Source organism: Vanellus vanellus, assembly GCF_965231255.1.
Source record: "Vanellus vanellus genome assembly, chromosome: 7".
In the NCBI taxonomy this organism is placed as follows: Eukaryota; Metazoa; Chordata; class Aves; order Charadriiformes; family Charadriidae; genus Vanellus; species Vanellus vanellus.
This window is the reverse complement of record NC_138912.1, coordinates 41187370-41207332: the sequence shown is the minus strand read 5'-3', so window position 1 is coordinate 41207332 and position 19963 is coordinate 41187370. Positions and strand designations below refer to the sequence as shown.

General features: G+C 42.9%; 1 protein-coding gene across 1 annotated transcript; it reads left to right on the top strand.

Annotated features, from left to right (window-relative positions):
* The first annotated feature begins 1199 nt into the window (after positions 1 to 1199).
* Positions 1200 to 19040, top strand: ATAD1 (ATPase family AAA domain containing 1). Its single transcript, XM_082486052.1, has 10 exons — positions 1200 to 1346; positions 3389 to 3564; positions 5211 to 5309; positions 5587 to 5707; positions 7358 to 7558; positions 8719 to 8825; positions 11765 to 11854; positions 14003 to 14053; positions 17014 to 17150; positions 17698 to 19040. The coding sequence occupies exons 2-10, from the start codon at positions 3403 to 3405 to the stop codon at positions 17816 to 17818; spliced, it is 1089 nt and encodes a 362-aa protein (XP_082342178.1). The 5' UTR covers positions 1200 to 1346; positions 3389 to 3402; the 3' UTR covers positions 17819 to 19040.
* Positions 19041 to 19963: the final 923 nt, after the last annotated feature.

Below are 19963 nucleotides of genomic sequence, written 5' to 3'. Positions count from 1 at the left end.
GAAGATTATAATCTTATTTACCATCAAAGACTGGAGGAGCAGCAGAAAAAGAAGGTCTTCTGTAAATCAATAGCTGCGTTTAGACATTGATACATTTATTTTCTGATTAAATGCGCTTTTTATTTGGAAGAGCTATAGCACACAGAACAATAAAACTGATTCACCCATCCTGATGAAGAAACAAAAGTCGTTTCAAAACTTTTTAAATTTTGGGTGTGTTTTGGTGTATATTAATCCAACGAACAGAACCAAACCCAAACTACTGGAACTACTTTGGTAAAATCGCAGCAACTTTGACACCGTGAGTATTTTCTTGCCCGTGCATTTAATGATGGAAACACCACGCGTGACCGATGGGATGGCTGGTGGGGTGGGTCCCACTCGGGTCACCTGGGTTTCGGCAAGAGCCAGGGCAGCTGTGGGGAGGAAATTCGGCACCCTGTTCTCTCCCTGAGGCGGTGTCGGCCGAGCAGGAACGGAGGAGGAATCGCAGCAGCAGTGGATCTGCTCCGCAGCCAAGGGGCTGTGATGGCCACCAGTGGGTTCAGCAGACTCCTCTGCCTTCGTGCCCGAGGGATGATGTTTGAAAATGACCCGTAATAAAAATTTTATTACGTGCATACAAAGCTAACCGCTCTTGACAAATTAACGGACCCCGGGGAGCAGGATCAATTTTGTTAGGAAGCCCCTGGACAGCGTTTGAATTCCAGGTAAGAACAAAGCAAAGCGATAAGGCGCTCTAGGCTTTGGAACCCCTGCCACGCAGACACAGGAGCAAAGACAAGTTGCCAAAACTTTGGTTTAATTGCGCTTATTGCAGCGGTCCCCTTATTTTAACCTTTTTCTGGACATTTTCCCGTTATTATACAGAGAGAGTGAAGTTACTGTTTTCATTACAAGTGGAGATTGGCGACCTGTGGCAACTGGCGAGCTGTTGCCTCAATACCTCTTTGTAAACTACTGGCGAATTCGTACGTTTTGACGATTTTCACTCTGGCAGATCCCCCCGGCGCATCCCACACCCGCCAAACTCGAGCTGCCGAAACGCCGCTGCTTCCCAGAGGGGGAAACGGCGCCTGTTTACGAGGAGGCGGTCCCCGGGTCAACCTCGACACCCCTCCCCCGGGGGGAGCGGAGGCTCCGTCCCGAGCGGGCTGGCGGGCTGAGGGGTGGGACCGGACCGGCGGGCGGAACCTTCGTGCGGGGCGGCGGGAGCCGGCCGGAGCGGGGAACCGCGGGACGCGCCGTCGCCGCCGCCTCAGGGCCCGTGCTGCCGCCACCACCACCATCGCCGCCGCCGCCGCCTTTCTGCCTCCCTCCGTCCGCCCCAGAGACCGGCCCGAGGGGTGAGTGACCCGGCGGGAGGGGGAGCGAGCGGCCGCCGGCCCATCCGCCCGCCCGGCCGCCCCCCCCCGCCACCGCGCCGGTACCTCCAGGGCGGCGGGAAGGTCACGGGCGGCGGGTCCGGCCCTGCCCTCACCGGCGCCGCCTTCGCCTCGCGGCGCCGCCATGAGCAGTGGGGCCGGGGGTTTCCCCGAGGCCTGCTCCTAGCCTGGCCGGAGCGCTGCCGGCTGGGCTCGGGGGGCTTTGCCCCTTGCTTCCTGTCAGCTCCGGCCGCCGACCGGGAGGCGGTGGGTCTCGGCGGCCTGTCCGGGAAGCGGCCTCCTCCTCCGAAAGCGGCGTTGGGGGGGTTAAAACCGAGTCCGCGGAGGGGAAGCGGGTCGGGGGAGGAGGGTGTCGGTCGCCCTGGGGGAGCGAAGCGGGAAGCGGGGATTTGCTTTGCCGTTAACTGTCCTGCTCCTGCTCTCGGCCCTCCAGCCGGAAAATAAATGCTCAGATTCACGCAGGGTAAGCGGAACTTCGTTTGGAAAGGTTGGGCTTAAATTTCTCTCCTGTTATTCAAGGCGAGCGTGGCCTAAAAATTTATATTTTTTTTTTATTATTATTGGGTTTGGGGGCTTTTTTTGGCAGCTTTTTTTCTTGCTTGCCCTTTTATTTTAATAAAACAGGCTTAAGAGAATATGGCAGAGTCTCCTAGCTCTGTATTCCTTGCTGAGATGCCTAAGCAAGGCCAATTTTTATTTGATTTCTGAGCAGGTATGCACAGCAACAGCCTTGATGTTTAAATTTCTAAGCAGAGAATGAAGAGTTTAAAAAAAACCAACCAAACAAAAAAAAACCCAACCAAAATCCAACACTGTTTTAGCAATCCGCCCTGGAATATCATAGCAAACCGCTGATGTCTTTTGGAAAACGTATCGTGGGGCCTCTCCTAATTCCGGCCTGCCAAACCCTTGTAGACAGCCCCCATGGTACGGCATCGCCTTGAGTTGAGTACAGGGTCGACGTCGGGTGACCGCTAGCCAAGCGAGGGGGAATCCAAGGGTATCTTGGCTCCAGGTCGCCTGGCTTTTCCCTGGCTGACAGCTCAGTTGGGAGGCCAGCCAGGGAGCCTCGCAGGCTGCCAGAGGACTCGCCACCAATTTTTGCCTTTGCGAGCGGGGAAAGCGGGCAGCGAACGAGGAGAGCGTTGGGGCTTCTCGAGGGATAAACCTCACCAGTTGAGGAGAAAGTAGACTGGGGAAAGGGGGCCCTGATTTTCTAAGTCATTTTTCAGTATTTTAGGAAGAGATTTTTTTTTTCTCTCTGCAGCATGCTTACTTAACTTGAAGGCGCTGTACTTTCTGGGCTGGTACGGCAGCCAGCCTTTTCCCTTGATAGCTGTGTGCCACATCCAGCGTTTTCAGTTTTCCAGGGTTATTAATAACTCGGAATGTATTCTGCTGGGTGCAGGCTCCAGCTCTTAACCTCATTTTATTCAAATACAAGTCATCGATTGGTCCTTAATGTGGCAGTGGGGTGCCTTTCCCTTAAAATTCCTCTTAGGGAAAAGAACTCCCTGTTTAAATAATGTAGTTATCTTTGCCTCCATGACTGAGCATTCTTAGGTCAGTAACAGTCACAAAATGTCAGTCTTAATGGGAATGTAAACTTGGCACTGAAATAAAGTAATCTTTATTACTTTATTAGGATATTGTACAGCTGAAAGAAACACAGGTTTCTTGAGGGAAGAGCGAAATCGGGACTTTTTTTGCATGTAGTCAGTCAGGAAGTAAGGCCTCATTGTTGCTGCCATTTCTTCTCTGCTTACTGAAAGTGGAAATGGAACCATTGTTACACTCAGCGCTGCGTGCTTTAATCTCAGGCAGTTTGATATGTTAGGGTTGTGCTATTGTTGAGATATTTCATTATAACTTCATGGTAAACTTTATGCCAACTGTGTGCATGGGAAATAGTTTTTATAAAATAGCGTTTACATATAAGGCAGGTGTTTTCTCAGCTTTAATTTTCTCTCTTTCTGTCCCTCCCTGTGCTTTTTTACATTTAGCGTTGAGAGGCAAAATGGTTCATGCTGAAGCATTTTCACGTCCCTTGAGCCGGAATGAAGTGGTCGGATTAATTTTTCGTTTAACCATATTTGGTGCTGTGACATATTTTACCATTAAATGGATGGTTGATGCCATTGATCCAACCAGAAAGCAAAAAGTGGAAGCTCAGAAACAGGTAGGATTTTATTCATAAATATTTCTGTGAAAGGCTATCTTGTTCTTTACCACTCACACTGAGAAATCTCCTAACTGAAAGCTGGGCTTGCAATAACCAATGAAATAATCAACAAAAGCATGTGGAATAATCGAAGAAACCCTAGAATTATTTTTTAGTAAATCTCAGGATGTAGACTGTTAGCGTTTTCAGTGCTTACATTTTATAACAAGTTAAAGTTTCTAGCCTGAAGTGGTGGAAAAACTGTTGAACTGGAGCACGATGTTGTCTCTAATTATCTGCAAGTGTGTGGTCCCAGTGCTGTTTCTGCTTCTGACAACTTTGCTAAGCAGCAATCGGGTTAAATAATGCTCTCGTCAGTCCTTGGTTGCTTTTTAAAACCTTGAGCCGAAATAACTTGAATTCTCTGCTGCTTTTTGGCAACTTAATGGCAAAGGCAGAGACTGTAGTTACTTTGTCCCTCTTCCTCTGTTCTCCCCCAACCTCCAGCAGCAGTCAGAATGCCCTGGAAAGGGGAGAAAAAAACGTGAAAAGCCTCATTCCTTATGTTGAGCTAGAATGATTCATGGGGGTTATTGCTCTGGGAAAAGATTTAGATCCATTTCAAAACCAAAAGTTAAATGTTTCCTTTGGAAAGTATTGAAGGAAATGTTGCAACCTTTTTTGTTATTTTCTGGCTGACACAAATTTCACAGATTCAAACAGCAGTTTTGAGCCACCTAATTCTGTTTTTGGGTGGGTTTGCCTTTTTTTTTAATGAAATCTTTAGTTAAAAAATTGGCCCCGCTAAAAATCGGCTTTCGCAATCTGTGCTAGTGCCAGGTATTATATAAGAGGTTGCAATATCCCAAAAGCATGTCAGACTTAACCGCAAGCTTGAGTATAAAGAGAAGCTGAATTGTGAAAGTGTGTTGACACAACAAATGACTTTTCCTTTTAAATTGGGAAAAAGAAAACGTTGAATATGTATTAAAAAATGACGGCTTCTGCGAATATTTTTTTTGTTGTTGTTGTTAAAAATATACTAATCTCCTTTCCTTGATACAGTTCTTTGGAGGTTGGGGGGGGCATGCTTTTTATAATAACACAATTATATCTACTGTTAAAGTGTGTATATTATTTGCTGGGTTGTGAATGGAGGTAATTAAGCACGTGAAAGATCTCTTAGAGTTCTATTTAATAACAAGTTTCAGGCTTTTCATCTGAATCCTGTACAAAGTTTATAACAACTTCATGGGCTTTTTTTTTTTTTTTTTTTTTTAATGTGTAACATACCTGTATCAGCTTTGAAATTCCTGTAGAGATTATGGAAATTATTTTGGACTGTTCTGAACGGCAAACTCCGTGTTTTAATGTTCATTTTGGTTGCTTTTCACGTCATAATGCATGACTTGTGGATTTGAAGGTGGGAGGGCTGGTGTGACACTTATTTGATGGGAACTGAGACATGTGACTTAGTTTCACTCAAGTGACAACAAGTCATTAGGAAATAGCAGAACCTTCTACTTCAGAAAGATTTAACTTCTTTTCAGATATGACTTACGGAGAAGCTTTTCAGACTCCAAATAACTGTTCTTTAAAAACTAGTTTTTGAATTAAGCATTCCATTTCTTTCTCTGATTTTCTTGGTGTTTTATTTCCCCCAGGCTGAAAAACTAATGAAGCAAATTGGAGTGAAAAATGTCAAGCTTACTGAATATGAAATGAGTATTGCTGCACATCTCGTAGACCCACTTAGCATGCATGTAAGAAAATCTTTTCCATGCTACTTCAATGAAGGCACTTCAGACGTGGAAGATCTTGATTTTGACTTTGGATTACATTATTTTTCTCATATATGTGCCTATGGAAATACATAAAAAATATTTCTGTAATTTAGAACTAAAATTGCGTTGTTGAGAGACGAGGGTTTTTTTTAATCACTTTTTTATTTTTGAGGCCTTGCACTGCTTTTAAGCTTTTAGATACTTTTTGTTGGCAGGGACTATGGTGATAATTTCTAACACTGTTTTTTCCTGTTAGGTAACCTGGAGTGATATTGCAGGCTTAGATGATGTTATTACAGATTTGAAAGACACTGTCATTTTGCCCATCAAGAAGAAATATTTGTTTGAGAATTCCAGGCTCTTACAGCCACCAAAAGGTAGGAAGGAACCATTACAGATTTATATGCTGATATTAAAAAAAGAAAAAGAAAAAAAAGGTTACAATTACCCAGAAAGGAAAGAGGAAGTGGGTTCCCAGTCCAAAGTGCAACCATTAGGACTGATGCCAGGGAAAACCCTCAGGTTTTTCCTCTTCTCTTGCTGTGAAATCAAGGTCCAGTGAATAAGTTTCATTTTAATAATGAAGTGATAATTTCTTTTCAGTTAGTGATAGTACATTTTGGTGCGCTAATCTATGTAGCTTGCATTTTTAACTGCCTAAATTGTCAATTTTTTTCTCTTCTTACACTCCATCTTGTCCTTTGGCAGAGGTGAGCTATAAATCTGATGTACAGCTTTGTACGCTTGGTTAATGTTTCTACGGTGTCATAGAAACATAAGTCATAAACTTGAGACGTCAACTTAAGCTAATCTTGCAGACATCTCTCTGTTCTAGTCCTAGAAATTCCAGTCATTCAAAGAGACAGAGATCCCATTTTTATTCTGGAGATCCCTCGATTTTTCTTTGGAGTTGAGTTGCACAGTATTGAGGCAGTAAGGAAACCGGCAGGTGACAAATTAACTTTCCAATAGTAAAAGAGAAGTTGGACTCTCTCTGCTGGAATCTTACAGGCATATTTGCTGTATGCTACTGCAAACAAGCAGAATTTGAACCTAAAATGTTGGGGAACATGCCAAAGTTTATCTTTACTGCTCTGATCCCTGGAATATTGTCTTCTGAAAATTCTCTGTAAACTATTAATTACTACCTGTATCTGTGACTGTCTCATTTTTGTGTCCTAAGCAGTGGAAAATGAAGCACTTTTGTAACTGGTTTAGTTTTTCCAGGCCACTTTCTGCTTAAGTCACAAATTGAAACTGTCTGGAAAATTACTCTAATGTCATGATCTAATAAGCTGAAGGAAAAAATTATTTTTTATTTATCTTTTTAAAGCAGACTTTCCATATAGAGCAAGCTCCCCAGTTTTATTAGTGGCTTGTGCTGTGTGTTGGTAGGAAGTCATTGCTTCAGAGAAATTTTGTTTGTGGTCATCAGTCACATAAACAGAAAAAAAAACCCTTCTAATTCTCTGTGTTTCAGGCTTGTTTGACCTAAAGAAAAAAAATTAAATCATTTTCTTTACAACTACATTAGAAAAACACTACTGTGAATTCTTTCACGATGAGATGTTTAAAAAATAATACGAGATGTCATATTTAATTGTAGGTAATTTGTTTAAAATGTTCATGGGCTCCTTTTTTTTTCTTTTTTTCTTCTCCTCTCTCTGTGCTAAATTTTATTAGCAAGACTGAAACTGGCTATAAACAAGGCCTGTCAAGTGTTTAGAGGAAATAAATAAGGTTTTAGTTTTGTGTAACCGTAAAAGTCCAGTAATAAAACAGTCATCTTTCAGACAAACGTCTCCTTTCAATTTCACCATACCTGTTTTTAGATAGTCTTAGCTTTAATTTTATAATGAGGATATCTTAAATAACTCTGTATTTGATTTGATGGAACACTGTGTAACTTGGTTTCTTATCTTTTTAAAACTTGGATAAAATACAAGCCTGCATACTATTAGGTCTGTCATATCAAAGCATGTTTTCTGTACAGCGGCCAGAGAGCATGAACGCTGTTTCTTTTTCAGGAGTACTTCTCTACGGGCCTCCTGGTTGTGGCAAGACACTGATTGCCAAAGCTACAGCAAAGGAAGCAGGTTGTCGATTTATTAATCTCCAGCCTTCAACACTGACAGACAAATGGTATGGAGAGTCTCAAAAACTGGCGGCTGCTGTCTTCTCCCTTGCTATAAAGCTCCAACCGTCCATCATTTTTATTGACGAAATAGGTAAAAAAAAAAAAAAATCTATCTTTTTTTGTAGAGTAACCGTAGAAGAGTGACATTAAACTGTAGGTTCAAGTTGATGGGTATATTGTTCTACTGTCATCTTTTCCTTAAAAAGAGAGATAACGGAACAAGGTTTAGTAGTATAAATAGTATTGTAAAGTAATGGTGGCAAATTAGGAAAACCTGTGCATTTCTTCCTCATGTTAGTGGAGGAAATGACAAGTAGAACAAGTTGCTGTGTATTTTTGGTTGGGAAGAGATGGTTCATGAGGAAAGCTTTTCTTCTGTCAAGGGAGCTACGTATTCAGCAAACCCATCACCAAATACACTTCAATGCTTCTGCAGTGAGGGCACATAATGGAAAATAAAATATGGGTTTAGGAGAGCTCAGGAATAATAGTTTAATAAGGCTGAAGATGTAGGAGGGGCAGTTCACCTAGGAGGACATTGAAGGTGCCAGTTGTACGGTGCATTTCGACTTGCCGCATCAGTGTTTTAAGTCCTTGTGAACTGGAGCAGTTTAGTTAAAATTGCTCATTGTCTCGTAGCACTGGCACTTATTAGAGCGAGTTGTACAGTTTGCAGAAACAGAGCCTGGTGAAACTTTTACCCTTTCCACAGTTTAAGTTTATGAAGGGGCTATGTTCTTTTGATCCTTTTGTAGAGGTATGAAAAATGTGGTGTTTTTCCAGCTGTTGGAAATTCTTTAGGCAACTACTATCAGGGTTAGAGCTCTGCGTGACAAAGTATATAGCCTACTTTATGTCAGTCTTGCAGCTTGCTGTTCTCCTGTGCTTTGGTGTCTTCTAGCTTGCCAGCCTCTGAACGCTTCCATGAGAAATTGCATGAGAAACTAAGGTGAAAGTTATACTTTCCATGAATTCAGGAAAGCGAAAAATTTGGAGCACAAGATTTGGGACAGTCTCATGTGATAGGTTCATACTCGCGTAGTGTGATTTGAAAGATGTGCTTAAAAATGTGGTGAGATTCCACTTTCCTATTCTTCATCATGAGAACTATTTTGCATTTGTTGACAATGTTTATTAAAAAAATGTATTTATAAGACAGAGAACAGCACAGGTCTGCACATGAGAAATCAAACAGCATAGTTTCTATGGCAGGATTGAAAGTAAACTGCTTTACTGAACCCTTTAATACAGATTCCTTCTTACGAAGCCGGTCGAGTTCTGACCATGAAGCTACAGCTATGATGAAAGCTCAGTTCATGAGCCTGTGGGATGGACTGGACACTGATTATAACTGCCAAGTAAGTACTAAGGATTTTAGGAGAAGTAACGTGATTATTCCCTCTCGGTTATTGTGCATTGAGCCATTTGGGAAGAATAGCAGATTGCATGTAGTAGTAGTAGCCAAAAGAGTTTCTGTACCTGTCAGTGTTAGTGATTACCAGTATAATATGGGAATGAGATGAGTTATATTAATAGATCATTTTTCTTCTTGAGAAGACTGGTTTTGTAGGTATTTTGGTTTAAATTAAGAGCTGTTATTTTCAGAAGCGTCTTAAGTCTCAATAATACAGCTGTATAGTTTGAGCTGCCAAAATTGGGACTCTTTAAACCGTTTTGAAAAATATTTAGTCAACAATATTTACTTCAGGTGAAGTGAATCTTTGATTTCAGGAAAGATATTGAAAGATCTGAGTATTCATCCCAATTGCAGGTTGGTTGGTTTGTTTCCAGAAAAGCATTGGACTAGCATTTGACAAGCACTAGACTCTGGAGTTAATCTGAAAGGGTAGAGAGGTTGATGTTATCAAAAGACAAATTCTGTTAAACAGAACTGTGTTTCCATCCCGTTATTCCTGTATGCTTCTCTCCCTTTCCCGTAATCTCAGAACAGAAATACTGTATTTTGGAGGAAAAAAAAAAAAAAAAGTGAAAGCTGCTGGTGCTGCAAAAACAACAAACAAAAAACATTTATGAAATAAATGACTTGAATGTAGCATAGATGAAAGCCTGCTTGGTGTGTTTCTGAACTGTCACCTGGAGCAATCTTTTTAAGGCCTTTAGAAAGGATGTTTATTCTCGAGTTTTAAAATTTGCAGCCTTTTAAATCTAAATTTTTTTGCGAATGGGTTCCAATGCTCTGACCTCCATTAATTCTTTCTTTGTAAAAACCTGCTTTTCTTCCTCTCTCAAGCTTGTGCTAAAAGATTTTTTTTCAGTTGATTTTTTTAAAAACTGATTAGAACACGGTCAATATATATACTGAGGGGCTTTAAAGCAGAGTGTTTGCTTACCGTTAATAAGAGGCCAACGGTATGAATACTTAACTGGAAGCTAATACAATCTTGCAAGCACATGTTTCTTCCAGTGTGTGAATGTATTATCTTTTTTTCCCCAATACGCTGACAACATCTTGGAGCAAGTCAAATTGTTTATTTCCTGCAGTGAGACATGTGGCCTTACCCGTCTCTTGAGTTCAGCATGCGGAGCCTGAAGGAGTCACTCTTGTCCCTTATGCCTATGTCTCTGCAGGGTAGGGAGCCACCGAAGTAAAATGCGATGGCAAACAATTGGCTGGAGACACCACAGGGGTTGATTCAGGTTTCTGGGGAGCTCTTCAGCAGGAGTGTTTTGTTTCAATACCGTATTTCAGGCTCTTTTCCGAGATGTCATTGCAATTCAGGAAGTGTTCTTCAAGCAATGGTTTTGACATTTGCATTGTCTCAGTTTTTGACAGCCAGCTTGCTGGGCTCTTTTGTTAATTACAGGTGTTTATTTGGGAGCCAAACAAATTTCCTTTGAACAAGGATTAAAATTGACTTTTGTTAAGGTGACAAAAATTCTAAATGCTAGGAGGAAATTGTAAATAAGCATTGTGATGAGTGTTCTTTGTTCCTGTGTTGATTGCACCTGAAAAGCACGTTCAGCTTTGGGCTAAACATGCCAAGGGTATAGTCTTGAGTCCGGCAGGGACTTGGGGCACAGCGCCTGGGAAACAGAGCTGTGCTGCTTGAAGGGACAGTTCGAGCCTGGAAGCCTCGTACAGCCACATTTATGCCTTGGGAGGGTGCCGCGTTCGCAGAACCTGCAGACAAAGCCGGTTTGGGGAAGGCTCCTCAGCTCCGCTAGCACGGAGGGAAGCAATGCTTCGGGTCCAATGTTGCGCCTTGATGAAGCCCGGAGAAGCACGGCGTGGGGCAACGATGCATCTTTGCAAGAGGCAGCTCAGCCAAATGTCAGCATGTGTTTGGTGCTCAGGCACAGTGCTTTCTAGAAGGTTAAGGCTGCTGGAAGAGCCCTGACCAAAAAATGCGCCTTTTGCATATTTTTTTTTTTTTGTGCGTAGCAATTTGCCACCGTATAATTAAGCCTCTAGGTGGCAGGGTGACTCTGCTGCGGGACACGCAGCCCAGCCTGGCCAGGGCCTGCCGGAGCTGCCAGGGCTGGCTGTGGAACAGTGACCCCGGACAAAAGACCAGAAGCACGTCAGGAAACTGTGTTTGATAGGAGATTAATTTCCCTGACATTTTTCACTTTTCGTGTCTGGGTATTTACAATGTACATAACTTACAATAACAAATGAGCAAACAAGGCTGATGTGAATGGGAAGTAAATTTGTTCTTAAACTAATAACTGGAGTGTGGTTACATGAGGTAAATACTCTCCTTGTATTGAACTTGGCTTGTACACATCTAATGCACTGCTGTTACAGTATACCTGTGCATATAGGTTCTTTTTGACTTCTACTGCTTTTTTTTTTTAATGCTTTAAAAAAAAAAAAAAAAGAAACAACGTTTTAGGGCATGCAAAAGCTGCCAGTTCGGTTGTTCTGGTGAACTGATTGCCTTTTTTCAACACAGCACAAAAATGCCACGTTTTCATAATACCTTATCAAAACATCTCCTTTCAAGCTCCTTCCAGACCACCAGGAACTAAGGAGACATCGCCAAGTTTTAGGAGCAGAAGTTTGGGGTTACTGCTTAGAGTTTGAACTTTCGAATTGGGCTCGGAAGGCTTCAGAATAATGTAAAAATCTGGTACTCAGTGGTACCACCGTGAAGCTGCCTGTTTAAATCCAGTTGCCGAAATCCATACCAAGAAACCTTGTGTAACTTGTTGAGATGTTGATGTTCTTGATAAAGTGTGGAGGAATCACATGTTTGGTTTGGAAATTCCCAATACGGTGGGGTTTTCAAAAGCTGGTTTCAGGCTGACTAGTGTTTTCTGTTGGCGTACACAGGTGATAGTGATGGGAGCCACCAACCGTCCTCAGGACCTTGACTCTGCAATCATGAGAAGAATGCCGACCCGCTTTCACATCAACCAACCTGTAAGTCATGCCAGGTTTGCCCAAAAAGTGTGCCCAGTGGCTGAGCTACAGGCAGGTGCCTTATCCGCCAGGAAACGCACGTCTCTGGTTGTTTGTTTTTGGTTTTTGGTTGGTTTTTTTTCAAAGAAATACTGTATTATTTTGAGCTGGGTGTAGTTTTTTTAGAAGCGCATATATAACTCGGCTTCTTGAGGTGAAGTTTCTCACAGAAATCTGGGTTCCTTGTGTCTTGTATCTGAAACAACACCATGTGCTCTGAGAGCTTCCCACCCATTTTCTTCCATCTATGAGAACAGAGCGGCTTAGTTGCTGCGCTCCGGGAAGAGCTTAGTTTTTACTTGAAAACAGCCAAAAAAAGCACCAAAGTGACTGCACATGCTTGCTTATGGGGGGAGGGCGCCCAGGTTAGACAGTGTCACGAAGCAGGTACATATTGACTACAACTTATACCTTCTGGATACACAGTATTTAGTTTTCAAGGCGAGAAGGGGGAATGAAATCTGCATATCAAAGCCTACGTTCTGCTCAAGTCTTTCCACAGGTGGGCGCAACAAGCCGTCCAAAAAACTATTTTTATTCTGCCTGTGATTTATGCCAAACAGGCAGCAATTAAGGTCTTTGTCAATTAGGCCAGCCGTCACAAGGTTACCCTTGCCGTAAATTTTGCTATTGCCATCCTTTTCGAAGTATCTTAGTTGCCTTTGAAAACTTAGCGGTATCACAAGACATTTTTGTATCAATATTATAAAGAGTTCAGTCGTGGTTGTCAGGCTACAGAAATACCCTTCATTACTCATTTTTGGGTTTATTTTTTTTTTCAGAAACTTAGGGACAAAACTGGAGGAGTAAAACCCTTACTGATTGTGCAAGAGAGTAGTCATGTTCCCAGACCTATCTTGTTTGAACTGGCTTTCACTCCTTGTGGGCGGATGCTTTTTGAAACAAAGTGTTTTTAACCTAGTAACTGCTTGTCTGCAACGCCTCCTTGTAGGGTTTCATACACCTTGCTCATCTTCAAGTTTTCCTCGAATTAGTAAGGACCAAGGTTGTGTATTTATTGTGTCTTTCTATCAAGAACCTTCGTTAGAAGAGGGAATTATGCACCGATAACAGTGCCTCAGGGTATTACAGGGGCTGGCTCCCTCTCCCGGGATCAGAATTACAACCGGAGGTGTTATTTAGTGCACAGGCGCACAACTTTCCTCACCCCGCTACAGCCCTATCATCGTTACCCCTTGTCTCTTGGCCTTGTCTGCGGTACTTTGCAATACAACCAAGATTATTGACAACTCTTTTATTGAAGGCCAAGGTAGTTTCTGTGCTGTGGATGGAAGTATGCACAGGTGGTATCGCTGTGGAGTAGCTAAAGCCTTGCAGATTTTATAACCAAATTTGACATGAAAATGCCCACAGTTACTCCTAAGAAATTACCTGCAAGGCAGAGGGAAAGGGAAGAAGTATTTTTTTGAGGCAGAGTATCAACTGTTCAGCTGCCGGAGTATGTATGGGGTAGGGTTTTTTCCCTTTTTAACAATGAAAGTGAATTTAGAACAAGTTTGGTTTTGGGAGATGCAAAACCCTCTCTCTTTGCTGCCTGTGTTTTACCTTGCTATTAAGGATATGCTCAGGCCTTGACTGTTTCTTTCCATAACCTTATCACAGTATGTGATTTATATTGCTTAAAGTTTCCCCAAGCAGCATCTGTAGAATTAAATTTATTGATTTTTTTTTTTTTTAAAGCAGAACAGTTTATCCTCTTCATCTGATTTGGCAAAGTATCGAAAGCATCCCTTAAATCTAGACAGTCTGCCCTCCAGTTAAAGATGATGGGAAATCTTTGGAGACGGCTGCTTTCACTTAGGGCAAAGTAAGACTAAACGTCATTGTGTTTTCCCTTTCCCTGTAGTTAGTGTAAGTGTATATGCTCAAATGTTTAGTTTCATATGCTCCTGGAGTCAGAGTACCCTAAAGTCTCGTTTTTCTGAGTCATTTGCCGTCAGGTAGGTTACCTTAGTGTGTATCACAGCTCCCATTTGAGGGACCAGCTTGTGTCACCGAACTGTGACTGAAAGCCACAGTGCAAAATTGAGACAGATGTTGCACGTGTTTATTTTTGTACTCTGGTAACTTTAATCTCTTTTGTTTAAGGCTCTGAAACAAAGAGAAGCAATCTTGAAGCTGATTTTGAAAAATGAAAATGTAAGTAGACTTCTCTTAATGGTTGATTTGCTGTATTACTGTTTTCATGAGTGCAAGCTCTGGAGTTGTAGAAAACATGTTTTATAATTGACTTTCTTGGAGTAAGGTAGAGATTATCTGCCAGGGTATTTCTGAGTATAACTTAGGAATCTTTTGTGGGTTTAGGTGTGGCATTAAGTTCAAGCAGTAGAGTTGCCTGCTGGTTTAAGCATGAGCCTCAGTCAGAGCAGTAGTCTTGGATTTTGTGGTGAATCACAATCTCCAAGGAAAATAACTTAATTTCTCTGTCTCCATTTTCTTGTTATGCAACAAAATAAATATATGTATCTCAAAAGATGCTGAAGGTGAATCATGTCTGGAAATCACTTTGATCAGTGAAAGAAATCATGCAGCAGGGAGAAGAGATACTGAATTTTTAACTCTGTACAGTCTGTTGGCTCAAGTGGTGGAAAGGTGGAATGACATTTTCTGGCAGTGCTGCTTTTTGCACTTTGATCCGAAGTTCCTTTTTCCTTTAGAGGAAAGCTGCTATAGATGTTGTTACTACTATTGTCTGGTGTTTGTGTTGCCATCTGCGTTCCAAGATGAGGGGAAGGAGTAGCTGTTAGCTTATCTGGTAGTGTCTGCTGGCAAGATATGGGACCTGTGTTATCGGCGGTTCCTTCCAAATTTAGTCTGCAGCACTCATTGTCTTGAAGTTAATGTTGCAAAGTGTCTCTTGAGGTCTATCCTAAGAAATATCATTCATTAGTAAAACCAATTTACATTTTTTTTTAAGAGGTCAAAAAATCACAGCTTATCATTGTGAATGGCGGAGATACTGGGGAGGTTGCTTTGCAAGTGGTTGTTTTGGATTGTTTGCGTAGGATTAGAGTACAGGTTGGCTTTTTTGCAAAATACTGGACATAGATGTGAAAACAGAAGAGATACGAAATGCCAAAGGAGTTGTGGAGGAAGAACGGAGTTATTTGCAGAATATCTCAGAGAAACTAAACTGTCTCTTGCAAGTGGTGATTTTAGACTCAGATTTCTTTCTTAAGAGTTGTTAGGGAGTTATGCCAAATAATAGACGTTTATCCAGGATACCTGCAACCACCCAGCCCTTGCACGCAGGTGGACCTTGTGACTCCTCTGCCTCAGCAGCTGTGCCTGGCAGTTGCAGCACCTTGGCCTCAAGGCCTTCAGCAGAAACCTCTGTGGGCTCCTGGAAGAATACAAGGTGTATCAAGCATCTGGTAGTGGATCGCAGCTGCACAAAAACTTTTTCAGGGAGAAAATAAAAAATCATTTATCCCACAGGAGGAGGCAGAATTGGATTTCTCAAGGTCGGCTTATTTTCAGCCAGGGTGACAAACTTCCTGGCAACCCTTTGCATGGCAGGTGTAGTCATGCCCTCTGTTTTCCCTGCCTGTCTTAAAACCTTGTTTCTTTTTTCTCACTCAAAGGGGAATCCTTGTTCACGCCTGCTACGCAACATGCCCGTTTTCTAGGTATTCTTAGCCAGCTCCACTGCGCCATTCAATGCCTGATGGCCTTCAGCCCCCGATGGAGCGAATCCGTTGCGGATCCACAGCTTACTGTTACTGGCTTCAGTATTTGTGTGCGGAATCCCGCTTTAAAGCAAAGGCACTTCAAGACAGCGAAGCCGTAGCGTGTGTAGGAGGCACTCCGGTGTAAGCCAGCTGCTGTTTTTGTCTTAATTTCCACGCCTGGGCAGCTGGATGGCTCTCTCCAGACCCAAACCAGAGCGCTGCGTGCTGAGTCATAGGTCAAGGAGCTGGGGCTCAAGTCCAAGCCCAAGATCTGAACTGATAGGACAGCATCACTGCAAGCATCATCCTTCAAGAGAAGTGGGAGAGGCGGTGGGGAATGGGAAGGGCGCTCAGTGGATGTCGGGGTGTTCTTGGGTTATCCTGGGGAGTGCACAGGTTGAAGGGGTAGCTGGAAGCAGCAAAGGTTACACCTGGGGCTTTGCCTTCATCACCACGGGATGTTTTCCCTCTTAGAAGTCGTCAGTGCTTAAGTTCAGCCTTTTATGAGCCTAGTTTGGCTTTACCTTTTTGAAAATAAAATCCTGATGCGTTGCGAAATGTGCTGGAAGGGACTGTTATCAGAGGTTCTGTAAACGGACTGAATAAATACGGGGTCTTGGCTGGAAAGAGTTCAGTCTCTGATCCAGTGCAGGGAGCTAGAGGCATTATTTTGCCTCCAAGTTCCCCATTTTTTTTGTTGTATAAAGTAGGAGGGGTTGTTCAGGAACTCAGCAGACAACCGAGTTGCTGAGACGGTGAATAACTGCTTTTGAAGTTCTTTTTCTGTGCTGAAAGGTGGCAACAACAAAACCCAATTGTGACGGGAACTTTCTCCAGCCGTGCTGCCTTACTGGTCAAAACGTGAAAACAAAATGCGCTCTTTCAAATAATGTATAAAAAAGGGGTTTGTGGCAGTGAAAGGAGACCCGTTGGGTAGTGTTCGTTGTCTATAGATAAAAAGATGCACGTAGGGGCTGATCGAGCACTTTAACCAAAAAAAAAGCGGTGCTGTTGCAGGAAACCTGTGTGGGTATTTGGGAAACTGGGTAGTTTGTTTTTTTTTTTCTGTGATCCCGTTTCTGCCACCCAGTTGGCTTCCAAAACCGCTTGGGAGCTTTGTCAATAACAGAATATTCCGATACGATGGTTCGCTTTTGGTCGCCTGTTGGGTTGGGTTTTTTTAATCAGCTACAGAGTTGTATGAGATGAAGCATCAGTTTCATTTAATGAAATTAACTACTTGGAGAGTTCAAAGCGTGCGTTAATAAAACAATCTTCTTTTAGCTCTCAAAAAATAAAAAAAGTCAAGACTGAAAATGATCTTCTTAGGGCTGGTAAAAATACTCAGAGGTGGCTGTTTCTTGTCCTTGGTGAACAAAGTAAGCGACTTCAGAGTTTTCACACTCTGACCTTTTCGTTTTCCGACAGGTGGACAGGCGTGTAGATCTCCTTGAAGTTGCCAAAGAGACTGACGGCTTCTCGGGCAGCGATCTGAAAGAAATGTGCCGGGATGCAGCGCTCCTCTGCGTCAGGGAATATGTTAATTCCGCCTGCGAAGAAGAGACGTATGTGTCTTTATTTTTTCTGGTTATGATAGCTGACCAGCAATTGCGAATGCTCTTGCTGCCCGATTATTAGTTTGCATTTTCTGATTTGAATTGCAAATTCATAGAGGTTTAGAAAACCTGGCTAGGATTCACGGAAAGCAGGAGTTCTCTCTTTCTTGACAAATTGCCGCTACGCAAGGAAAAAAAAAAAAACAACAAATGAGTTACCTTTATTCATTTTGACTGTGAAAATAAGACTGTTTGTCCCAAGGTGTCAAGCTTGAGGTGGCACAAGCCAACACGAGAGTAATATCGCTGCGCTGTATCACCAGGCTTACATGCTGGTAACGCTCTTGCACGGGAATAAAATCCCTTCGCTGTGATGTTCCTCTGATTATCTCCCATACGTGTGTGGACAGGGGCCGTGTTCCCAGTGTAACGTGGGATCCGTGTCAGAGCTGCTCTTTGCAACGATTACTTCTTGCTGTTTGAAAAGCTGTTACGCAGCACCCGAATCATTACCTTGCTTTTTTTTTTCTTTTTCTTTCTTTCTTTCTCTTTAAAGCCATGACGAAGATGAAATTCGGCCCGTGCAGCAACAGGATCTCCACAGGGCAATTGAGAAGATGAGAAAATCAAAGGATGCCACACTGCAGAACGTTTTGATGCACGTTAGTTTAGATTAAGACAAAAGAGCCCGTTTGCCGTTTCTGACGTGATTTAGCTTGACTTCTGTAATCATCTAGCGAAAACAGTGTCCGGGGGTGGGAGCGGGGGGTGTTCCTCGAATAAGGGAGTTCTGTTTCGGGAATTGTTTTTATACAACAGATTCTTAAGTTATTGACATTTCGCCGTGCGCAACTAGAAGTGTTAACAGTAGATCATGAAGTGGAACAATTCTAGCCCAGACCAAGAGCAACTGCCTGTGTCTTGTCCTGCCGTCAATACACTGTGCAGCCTTAAAGCAGGCTCCCACGTGGCGTGGGGGGGTTCAGCCGTGGAGGGGAGACGATCCATCACCGGTGTGTGTATATACGTACAAGCGTGTGTGTATGTATGAAATGTATATATCCACACATTTTTTATATATATATATATATATAGAAAGAGACATAACCTGTAGATAACTTGAGTATGGGAAATCTTTTCTACTTACAGAATCAAACCAAATCGGAAGATGTATAGATTAAAAGATCCGTCAATACTCAGTCCACATTTACTCCTTTCTTTTAGCAGCAAATATGAAGATAGAAATTCTGCTTCTTCTAGAATAACTTGCCAGCAAAATTTGAGCTGTTACTGATTTTTCCTTTCACGCGACCACTTGAAATCCAGTGCCATTTAGTAAAGGTAGTGAGCTACTGTAAAAATGTTTGAATACTTTTCATTTTGTATGAATTCTGCTTTTTTTGAGGCTTTTTAAATGAATGCTGGTTTTATTTTTATTTTTTCCTTGATGTGAGTAATTAGAATAGAATCTTAACTGGTCTTTCATAAAGCCCCGCGTATTATAAGCTCTCTGAAATTGTGGCTTTCTGATCTATTACGTGTTGTAACGAGGGGCTTGCTGCTATTTCATCCCCTCCGGAAGACCCGCTGCTGCACTGTGGCGGCGGCGGCGGCCCATGAAGTGTCACGCCACGACACTCTGAGGCAGGAGGGGGGGGATGTTTTGCGATGTTGTGCTCTGTCACATGCTCTGATCTGCAAAACTGGAGAGAAGGGAACGGGTTTTGGGTTTAGAAATGTGATTTGGTGATGTTCTGCTGTACTTGCTGGTAACAGTTTTGGTAAATTCATGTAATGTTATGTCGCGATAAAGGCAAAGGGTTAAAAATGTAAGTGGTAAGTGTTTCGGTAAAGTCATTGTCAGTAGGTTTGTCAAAAACTTGGTTTTTCTTCATATAATTTTATGAATTGTGCCCTAATTCGACACAAATATGTAATGGGAATTGTCTGAACCCGAGGGGCGGTGCGCTGCGTCCCAGCTCTGCTCGCTTTCGAGGGCAGGCAAGGGTTGAAAGCAAGGTAACGCTGTAAAACGCAACACGTGGCAAAGTGAAATAAAGAGGGCTGGAGGCAGCCATCGGGCAGGACCAGGTGCCCATAACCATTCCTCACTGCTGTCCTTTCCTCTGGCATACGGGTTGTGTCCTGACCCAGTTTAATCTCCTTGGGTACCAAACGTGGTTGGTTTGTGTTTGAAAAAAAAAAAAAAAACAATAATTACTTTGCTTTTTGATAGGAAGTGGGGGGAAATGTATGGTAAATGCCTATTGCTCCAACACCAGGAGGTAGTAAATTTGGCACAGCGGAAAATACTGGTCTATGGGAACCTAAAGAGTCCGGGATATGCTAATCCCACAAGTCATGTCATTAGCGGCAGGGCAGAATGCAGTGATGTAAGCCACTGTGAGCTCTGGGGGAGCCCGACTTCAAGGATGAACCTTAGAATTAAACATGCAAATAGTGCTCCTTCCTGGAAGCTGGTTCCTCAGGAGGTTTGGGTTACACTGGTGCCAGATGAAGTTCTCCAGCTGTTCCCCTTCTTTTTCAGTGCCTGCTCTGACTAAAGTTCTCCCGGCCCCTTGTGGTAGTCAACACCTGAGAAAGGCCAGGCTGGTGCCGTTAACGCGGCTCATCCTACTTGGTAAAGCTCTAGTGCGGGCAGGGGAAGAATGCCACCTTAATTGGTTTTAATAGAGTGAGGGTAAAGTGTGTCCTCCACCAAGTTGAAACATCAAACAGCACACGGGAATAGGGACAAACCCCAACAGACGCGGTGTGGCTCGCAGGCTCTCCCACTGTCACTTCCCAGAGCTGGGAAGCGC

What these genes read in the sequence shown, in the direction of transcription:
- ATAD1 (XM_082486052.1), top strand. Translation starts at nt 3,403, where the DNA reads ATGGTTCATGCTGAAGCATTTTCACGTCCCTTGAGCCGGAATGAAGTG. An exon ending in ACACTGATTATAACTGCCAA is followed by an intron (nt 8,826 to 11,764) that starts GTAAGTACTAAG and finishes TGGCGTACACAG; the next exon opens with GTGATAGTGATGGGAGCCAC. An exon ending in TGATTTTGAAAAATGAAAAT is followed by an intron (nt 14,054 to 17,013) that starts GTAAGTAGACTT and finishes GTTTTCCGACAG; the next exon opens with GTGGACAGGCGTGTAGATCT.